General features: G+C 45.3%; 1 protein-coding gene across 1 annotated transcript in view; it reads right to left on the bottom strand.

Moving 5' to 3' along the window:
* The window catches only part of DROSHA (drosha, ribonuclease type III), a 155,264-nt gene that overhangs the window by 32,806 nt on the left and 112,397 nt on the right, over positions 1-10,061 (bottom strand). Inside the window, exons 22-23 of the mRNA XM_015408795.1 lie at positions 9,527-9,571; positions 4,943-5,100 (exon numbers count right to left, since the gene is read on the bottom strand). Coding sequence (XP_015264281.1) covers positions 4,943-5,100; positions 9,527-9,571 — 203 coding nt within the window. The remainder of the gene's footprint in view (positions 1-4,942; positions 5,101-9,526; positions 9,572-10,061) is intronic.

Here is a 10,061-nt window from a genome sequence, read left to right as displayed (position 1 = left end):
CAGACCCCCGCACTTGCCCGGCGGTTACCGGAAACTAGTACCTCCGAGGTACTAGTTTTTAACCGCACATCTTCGGCGGGAAGCCTCGAGTTTGCCACGGGAGCTCTACGCTTCCCAGATGTGGCGGTGTGATCGCGCCCGGAAAATCCGCCTATCTTCCGTCTCTCTAGTGTGCCTAATGCTCCATGTGACCGGGGCCTAAATCTTGCTCCCAAGGAATGCTGGGGATTTTACTTCTGTGATGGGGCTTGAACGGTGAATCATTATAATCTCACAGAACACTAAGGCTTCACTGGACAAAGCAGTTAAAATGAAGCCGATGCTGTCGTTACAGGCCTTCTGGTCAAGGCTGAACACATTACTTTCTCAGAAGGACTACCTGGTTTCTTACGGCACGAGCCGAGAGACAGCGTGGTATAGTGGTTAAAAGCAGCAGATTCTAATCTGAAGAACCGGGTGTTGGCAGAAAAAATGTGGGTGTGTGGCTGCACATGTCTGTGAAAGCGTGTTTACCCATGTCACCCACACTTTCCCCCCCTCAGTTCGTGTGTGTCTCCTGAGTGTCGCCCCTTACCAAAGGCAGAGGTGCAAGCTTGGAAATCACTAAGGTCTCTTCTTAAAATAAAACTAATCTTTATTATAGAAAAACATTCAGAGTCCTAGTTCCTAAACATTGATAGAATACACAGAAAAACAAACATGCAAGCAAAGTTTTCCCCCACCCCATGGCATGCAGAACGAGAGGCCTCTCGGACTGACTCCTACCAAGAGTCAGCAAGGGTCTGTTGTAACTGACCAATATTTATACCAAAGATCAAAGGGGTCCCTCAATAACTGGATTACAGTTGTAAATTAACATTTAGAAGTTGAAAGTGTCTTGCAGGAAATTTGTTGCTTCCTTTCCTTGGTCTTATACAACGAAAGTTTACACATTTTACAGGATCAATACAGTGTCATAGTTTCTTCCAGGTGTTCCCCAATATGGGAAATAAACTGTCCTTTGATGTTATCAGAGAGATGAAAGCGGGGGGGTGAACTCTTTGTATTTCAGGAAGTTAGCTTGTCTTGCCAGCTGCCCAAATGGCCACACATTTTATTGTCTAGGAAATTGGGGGTATTGGCAAGTTTCACATCTGTGGAGTTTCCCTGGGAATTTCCTGGGAATTGAATGTGTTACATCTTCAGTGAAAGAAAGGTCAAGCCTGGGTTTTTTTTAGCCAGGGCAGAGACAGATATGTATATGGATTTCATAAACTATTTGGTTCATTTTAAACCCAAACCCTCTATATTTCTGAAATTTCTTTCCACAATCCCCCATTTTTGGGTTTAAAAGGACCCAAACACAATTGGCTGCAGGAAGCCATTAGATAGCTGCTGTGGAGCTAGAGACTATTTTGATTCCAAAGGAAAATAGAGAAGGGATACATTTAGCTGCACAAGAAATAGCGAGAAAACATACCAAGATTACAAAATCACCTAACACTGCTTCATCATTTAGATAAAAGACCAAGGAAAGGAAGCAACAAATTTCCTGCAAGACACTTTCAACTTCTAAATGTTAATTTACAACTGTAATCCAGTTATTGAGGGACCCCTTTGATCTTTGGTATAAATATTGGTCAGTTACAACAGACCCTTGCTGACTCTTGGTAGGAGTCAGTCCGAGAGGCCTCTCGTTCTGCATGCCATGGGGTGGGGGAAATCTTTGCTTGCATGTTTGTTTTTCTGTGTATTCTATCAATGTTTAGGAACTAGAACTCTGAATGTTTTTCTATAATAAAGATTAGTTTTATTTTAAGAAGAGACCTTAGTGATTTCCAAGCTTGCACCTCTGCCTTTGGTAAGGGGTGACACTCAGGAGACACACACGAACTGAGGGGGAAAAATGTGGGTGACATGGGTAAACACGCTTTCACAGACATGTGCAGCCACACACCCACATTTTTTCTGCCAACACCGGGTTTGACTCTGCACTCCTCCACATGAAGGCAGGTGGGTGACCTTGGGTCAGTTACAACTCTCAGAGCTCTCTCAGCCCCCCCTCCCCAAATAAGTCTAGCTCGCTAAAAGAGTTAGAACTTAAGGCTGCAGGACAATTTTCGGATCTCCTGGCTATACCACACACAATGCCATACAATAATTATTCATTATTATTCATTATTACGTGGCACAAGCCTTTGTGGCCAACTGCCTGGTTCAACAACTGTCAGATTATTCTTTGCAAAGTTCAAACGTTGCACGTGATGCTACGCAGCAAAACATAACCATAGCAGATATGAGCGCCTTCCCCCCCACCCCCACCCCGGCTGTCCCAAGTATATGAAGTTGAAAAATTCAACCTGGTTACATGGAAGCTTCCAAGATACAAAACTAGATGCAAGGAGTGCCTATTAGTAGAGATAGAATATGAACGTGACAAGTTACCACAAAACCACTTCAGCTGAGTCCACCCACTAAGGAAGTTACTGTTAAATTCAAATCCAAAACAGGGGCCTGTTTAGAACCTAACACAGTTTTGCAAACAAAACTTGAAGACGAGAGCATCGACTCTTCTGCTCCATTATTTTATTATTATTATTAGATCTGGAGGTGAGCCGGCCCTGGGCAGACGCCTAGTCAACCGAAGAATGTATGTTGTCAGGTCAGGTTGATGAACGGAACTCATCTTGGATTAAGAAAACTCTAACATCAAGAGCACCGCACTTTACTTAATTGATTGTTTTATACTGTTTAATGATTGCTTTTATGTTGTTTTAACTGTTGTTATGGCTATTGCCTCTGTTGTAGCAGCCCTGAGCTCGTTGGGGAGGGCAGGGTACAAATCTAATAAATAAATAAATAAATAAATTTTTGCAGTTCAGATTTCTGAACCATTCTTTTAGGTTGCGTGGGGGTATGAAAGCAGCAGGCTATCTGGGCAACATCCTCCCAATCCCCTACCACTGTGAGAAGGTCTTGGGCCCGTGTATGTCCCTCCATTCCTCTTACGCCCCTTACTACAAAACAGGAGATGGGGGGGGCTGCGAGGCCTCTTCTCTGTGCTACCCGTTTTCCTTCCTTCCCCTTCCCCTGTAGTCCCTGCTACTCTTCCCCTTTGCCTGCTTCCTTCCTTCCCACCTACCTACCTATTCCCAGTTCTTCCTACTGGCTGCTTTCCTTTCAGCCCTTCCTCCAGTCCTCTTCCCCTTTGCCTGCTTCCTTCCTTCCTTCCCACCCACCTACCTTTTCCCAGTTCTTCCTACCGGCTGCTTTCCTTTCAGCCCTTCCTCCAGTCCTCTTCCCCTTTCCCTGCTTCCTTCCCTCCCTCCAGCCCTCATTTCCTCCCTCTTCTTGCTCCATTCTTCTTCCCTCTCCCTCTCCACTCTGGCTCTGTTCCCCACCCCACCCAATCTTCCTTCTTGTCTCTCTTGCCCACACATTTCTTCTCCCTGCCAACTCCCCTGCAGCAGCCATGTTGGATTACCTAAGTGATCACAGGTAATATTAGTGACGCTGCCCACAGTTGCGTGGAATTTTTTATTTTAAATTACAGACTCGATTATTCTTCGATGCCCTCCAGTTGCCTGGATGGTCCAAAATAAGCTGCCAAAACCTTGTGAGTTAATCATGCAAGATCTTGGACCTTGGCATTTCAAGCCTTGTTTTTATTTTTTTCCTCCCCTTTTTTGAAATTAAGTTTTTTCTGTAAATTTAGTGACGCTGCCCACAGTTGCGTGGAATTTTTTATTTTAAATTACAGACTCGATTATTCTTTAATGCCCTCCAGTTGCCTGGATGGTCCAAAATAAGCTGCCAAAACCTTGTGAGTTAATCATGCAAGATCTTGAATCTTGGCATTTCAAGCCTTGTTTTTATTTTGTTCCTCCCCTTTTTTAAAAATTAAGGTTTTTCTGTAAACCTGGGTGCTCCCCCCATATTTGTCTAAACATGTCCCTTTCTGTGTCTGGCCCGCTGTTGGGCTTCTGGGGCCATACTCAGAATTTAAGGGTGCCAAGTCCCCCCACCACCATGGGCAGGGGAGGGAGGGGCAGGGTTTATTTATTTTAACTTATTTATTTATTTTTCAAATTCCTCGGGTCCTGGCTGTGAAACTTCTGGAGATCTGGGGATGGAGCCTGAGGAGGACAGGGACCTCAGTGGGGTACAATGACACACAGCCCAGCCCTCAAAGCCTCCATTTTCTCCAGGGGGCCTGACCTCTGCAGTCTGGAGATGAGCTGAAATTCCAGGGGATCCCCAGGCCCCACCTGGAGGCTGGCATCCCTATGACAGAATTCGATCTATAGAATCCGGGAAGTCATGGCTTATTTTTTTTAATGTTTTTATTAATTATTAATTTTTGACTATACATAACACAATTCAACCCATTAGAACACTGTCATTTTGTACACTGACATGCATCGCAAATAAATACATCACAACCTATAAAGCACTCGTACTTGACAATTAAAAGAGGTGTGTTCCTGTGTAACAGCTATGAGCTTAAAGGGATAACCTTGTGAGCTGAAGATTATCACATATGTTTAAGACCTGTTTTTTCTCAGAGAGTTCTCTAAATACAACCATTTATGATATATTTGTCTAGAAGGAAGAATTGCATTACTTGTCCTATATGCCAGAACTGGCGCCCAAATCCGAACAAACTTAGAATGTGTTGGGGTATTAATGTTATTCACTCTATTCAGTGAGTCTGTGATTTTCGCCATCACGAATTGGTCCCAGACCTTTTCTTGCCATGCTGATATAGTTGGCGGTGAAGGTGATTTCCAGGCCGCCGCTACTGTCATGGGTTATATGACTCTATCATCTCCCTTGGTTCACAAAACAACTTATGAGGGTGGGAACATGAGAGCCACAGACCCAATTTTACAAGGCACACGAGTTCCTCGGTTTGCCTGTCTAAAAGGCAACACATGAAATTGAGCATTAAAAAAAAACTTACAGAGTCAGATGGTTAAATCCAACAGTCCTTAAAGTGAAAGCTCTGGCCAGAAGTCGAACGTGAGTAAAAATCACTCCGATGGCATCTTCAAAGTCAGTCAGTTTTTGGAGGACAGGAGAGGTCTCAATCAGCTGTCGGTCCGTATTGGATTCTTGCAGCTGTAAATGAATATAAATGAGTAGAGCGACCCTGAATTCCAGAGGAAAGATTTGAGGCCTGGTTCATTACTGAGGCAGTAAGTAAAGGTAAAGGTTCCCTTGCTCGAAAGCCGGTCGAGTTCGACTCTAGGGTTGCGGTGCTCATCTCCGTTTCAAAGCCGAAGAGCCAGCGCTGTCCGAAGACGTTTCCGTGGTCATGTGACTAAACACCAAGGCGCACGGAACGCTGTTCCCTTCCCACCGAAGTGGTACCTATTTATCTACTTGCAATTTCTTGCTTTCGATCTGCTAGGCTGGCAGGAGCTGGAACTAGAGACGGGAGCTCACTCCGTCATGTGGCACACTCGGGTCTCGAACTGCTGAACTACTGACCTTCCACAGCCTGCAGTTCAGCGTCTTAACCACTTGAGCCACCACAGTTCCTACTGAGGCAGTAAGAGACCAAAACAAAGAGAAGCTGCTTCTCAAAGGATACTTCCTTGCTTCGGTAACGACATTGGGCCTGAACCTCTTGGAAGGACAGCCCGGTCTAAGCAGATACTAAGCAGGGTCGGCTATGGCTAGTATTTGGTCGGGAGACCTCCAAGGAATACCAGGGCTGTGACGGGCAATGGTAAACCACATCTCTGAACGTCTCTTGTCTTGAAAACCCTACACGGTCACCATGAGTCAGCTGTGACTTGACGGCACTTTCCACCACCAAAAATGTGAGAAAAAACAGGTCACTGTCCCATAAAGGATCACAGGGTCTGACACATACCAACAGATATGCAAGGTTATCTTTTAACTTAGATAGTACCATCAACATGAATACTGAGAGTGACAGGATATAACCACCAACAGTTAGTTATGGTAAAAAAAATTAAAATGAACTACCTCACTGAAATGGGGGAGAACGAGAATCGAGTCCTCACCTGGGTCAGTCATTCTCTAGCTCTCTCATCCTAACTTACCTCACAGGATTTTTGTGAGGAGAAAAAGTGGAGGAGCAGAAAAAGATGTATGCCACCAATGTTCCCTCTAAGCTGTGGAGTCTTGTGAGCAAAAATTCTACTTGGTGAGCTACTGGCATTAAAGTTGTGAGCGAGTGATTTAGCTACCGCATAAATTAGTTTGCTCTGGAGCCTTCCTTCCTGAGCTGAGACAAAAATGTGTGAGCCGGAGGCTAAAAAACTGCGAGCTAGCTCACACTAACTCAGCTTAGAGGGAACACTGTAATGCCACCCTTAATTCCTTTGGGGAAGAGCAGTAGAAAATGCAAGTAAATAAATAAAAACAGGCGTCTGAAATATATAATTAACAGGGCCAGATTTTATGTAATCCAAGACATTATGAATATACAACAACTTCAGGACAGTCCAGATTCTCCCCCCCTTGCTGATTTTAACTGGCTTTTATTTCATTTCATCATTAATTCCTGCGTTTGCTTTTTCATTTAATATTTTCCAATTAAATTATTCCCACTGGAAGTTGGCAGGAAACACATGCTAAAATGAAGGGACTGTTTTGTGGCGGGGGTGTGTGTGTGTGTCATGGGACACAATTAACATTTTTCACAGGGATTTGCTCCTGCGTTTCCAGGAATAAGTTCAGTTCTGTTGAAAATTGGCAGGGGACATTTCATCCGGCTGTATGTCATTACAGAACTGTTAGGGACAGAAAATAGTTTAAATATAAGGACAACCCGTGTGGTGCAATGGTTAAGGACTAGGATGCTCTGCGTTCAAATCCCTACTCTAGCATGAAGCGGATGAGTTAGAAGAATGTAGCTGTCTAGGATGGTACTATACGGATGCAGCTGAATGCACATCTGCTTAGTAGAGCTTACTTCAAAGTAAACATACTACAGCAATGTCAGTGCCTTTGTGTGACTCTCTATATCTCAGCCTAAACCTACCCCATAAGGCTGTTGCACATGGATAAAGCTCTCATATTTTTACACTTATCTTGAATTCACTGGATTAAGAGTAGGATATACATGTATGGGATGCAATATGTAAACAAAGGGGAAACACTGGGTCCCCCCCCCCCCACGACATTAGCTAATATCTAAATCCAAACATAGAGATCATCAATCTGCCAAAGTTTCGGTCAAGACGCCCGTTTCCTGTTTCAGCTAACCTCTTCATCTCAAGTAATCTTCACAGGAATCTTGACAGTTTGATTATTTATTCAAAGGCCTCGCCCACTCTTAGCACAAAAGCTATGAATAGATTAGAACAGACCACCCCCCCCCCCTCAATTCGTCTGCGGTCCTGACAGGACACCTCAGTTGGGAGAAGGAACGGCAAATTGACTGCGGTCCCCGGGGGAGTGGTATAAATCTGGGACTCCATTGTACAGAAACCTTACACTCAACCCCCCAGTACCAAATTGACCCCGTGCTAATTAAGGACTAAACGGTAAAATGGTGGGGGCACAAGGGTGGGAGAAACTAACATGGCTCTTTTTGTAGAAAAAGCCCAGCAGGAACTCATTAGCAAAATAGGCCACACTCCCACATTACCAGAAGTGTGGTTATCCAGCCACACTCACCTTTTGCTTGTTATTCTGTTTACCTTGTTTGTTGTCAAAACCCAGGGCTTTTTTCGTAGCAGGAACTCCTTTGCATGTTAGGCCACACACCCCTAATGTAGCCAGTCCTAATGAGTTCCTGCTGTTGGGTGTGGCCTGTTATGCTAATGAGTTCCTGCTGGGCGTGGCCAACTCGGGAGCCAGCCGGAACTCCGTTCCTGTGTGTTTCTGCACAAAAATAGCCCTGGAGTAAATAATTAACATACAACAAAACATAACAGGCTAGACCCCGTGTCTCAGATTCCTCTAATATGGAGGTACTACGATTGCCATAGCTTACAGAGTTACAGTAGGATGACCCTGATGATATAAATACAGAATACAAATTATATTATTTGAGATGATAAAAAAAACCCCTGTATGCTCCCTGCAGTGGAAGAGGTATCCCTCCCAACTGGAAGGCAGCAATCCTGCTCCTCTAAGACTGTGCAGACAAAGAGTGATTAACACATGGGGATTCACTGCCACAGGAGGTGGTGGCAGCTACAAGCATGGACGGCTTCGAGAGGGAATTGGATAAACATATGGAGCAGAGGTCCATCAGTGGCTATTAGCCACAAGGTATACGTAGGAACTCTTAGGCTGGGGCAGGTGATGCACTGTATTCTTGGTGCTTGGGCCGGGGGGCAACAGTGGGAGGGCTTCTAGGGTCACGGCCCCACTGATGGACCTCCTGATGGCTCCTGTTATTTTTGGCCACTGTGTGATACAGAGTGTTGGACTGGATGGGCCATTGGCCTGATCCAACATTGGCTTCTCTTATGTTCTTAAGAGCAGAGGTCCATCAGTGGCTATTAGCCACAAGGTGTAGATAGGAACTCTCAGGCTGGGGCAAGTGATGCTCTGTATTCTTGGTGCTTGGGGGGGGCGGGGGCAACAGTGGGAGGGCTCCTAGGGTCCCGGCCCCACTGATGGACCTCCTGATGGCACCTGGTATTTTTGGCCACTGTGTGACAGAGTGTTGGACTGGATGGGCCACTGGCCTAATCCAACACTGGCTTCTCTTATGTTCTTGTGACTTATTGTCAAACAGAAGTTCAAACGAACAGTAACTTCCTCCACCACATCTACAGCATCCTCCTGGCCTGGCAAAAACTGCCCTGAGTCTCTCTTGGTAGGGAAGACGGGGCATGAAATAAATAAATAAATAAATAAAACAAAACCAGGTGACACAAGAGAGCCAAGTCCTGGGGCACCATATGACGTAAAGGCTCCAAGGTCTAACAGCCCTTTCTTCATCTGGGCAACTGCCACTGAAGAAGGCCATCAGAATATCGTTCTTGCATCTAATTGCCGTGTGGTTGTTTTGGCGTACTTGTCATTTGACTGGACGCTGCCTGTCTGCACAGCTCCCCACTCGTGGAGCCGGACACTCACGTGTGCGTAAAGTGCCATCGAGTCGCTCCTGTCTTATGGTGACCCTACGGATGAATGTCCTCCAAAATGTCCTGTTGTAGCAGTCTTGCTCAGGCCTTGCAAACGGAGGGCCTTTGTGGCTTCCTTTTTTAATTCAATAAACCCATTTATTTGAACAAATAAAGTTTTCGATTGACTGAGCCATTCCATCTCATGTTGGGTCTCCCTCTTTTCCTGCTTCCTTCAATTTTTCCTAGCATGATTGTCTTTTCCGGTGAGTCTCGCCTTCTCAAAATGTGCCCGAAGTACCATAGCCTCAGTTTAATCATTTTAGCTTCCAGGGAGAGTTCAGTGCAAACAACGGATACCCACCAAGGCCCAAGTGCATGTTAAGCATTCTGAGATGTCAACACAGCTAAATGCTCATCTGGAAAAAAGCATCCTCGGGAACAAAAGGACACTCTGAAACGCATGAGTCCAAAAGAGATACACTTACTTGGAGGGGGTGTAGGGGATAATTGAGCCACACTTCTCGCAGGTCCTGCAAACACGGAGAGACACTTTTTAAAAGCTGAAGGGAGCCGCTTAACGAAATCCACACTTGCTAAATGAAGTGTCATCCTGCAAAATACTGAAACGGTCGCAGATGCTGACTCTGCTTACTGCAAATTCAATAGCGTTCACAACCTAATTTTTTAAAAAGAGGGTGTTACTCAGAGGAACTGCCTTTAGTGATTCCATTCGGCTCTCGTTAAATTAGGCGGGGGGGGGGGGACATGCACTGGGCAACGGCTTACGCTGCCTCTGCCAGAAAGCAAGGAGAGCGATTCCAGCCAACGAGGAATCTTCCCTCTACTTAGGGGAACAATCAGAACATGAATTAATCAGACGTGGCCAATGCTCCCTCTAAGCTGTGGAGTCTTGTGAGCAGAAATTCTACCTTGTGAGCTCCTGGCATTAAAGTTGTGAGCAAGCAATTTGGCTGCTGCATAGATCAGTTTGCTCTGGAGCCCTCCTTCCTGAGCGAAGAC

This window comes from Gekko japonicus, unplaced genomic scaffold (assembly GCF_001447785.1).
Source record: "Gekko japonicus isolate JY-2015 unplaced genomic scaffold, Gekko_japonicus_V1.1 scaffold3176, whole genome shotgun sequence".
Lineage (NCBI taxonomy): Eukaryota > Metazoa > Chordata > Lepidosauria > Squamata > Gekkonidae > Gekko > Gekko japonicus.
This window is presented reverse-complemented; position numbering and strand designations above follow the sequence as displayed.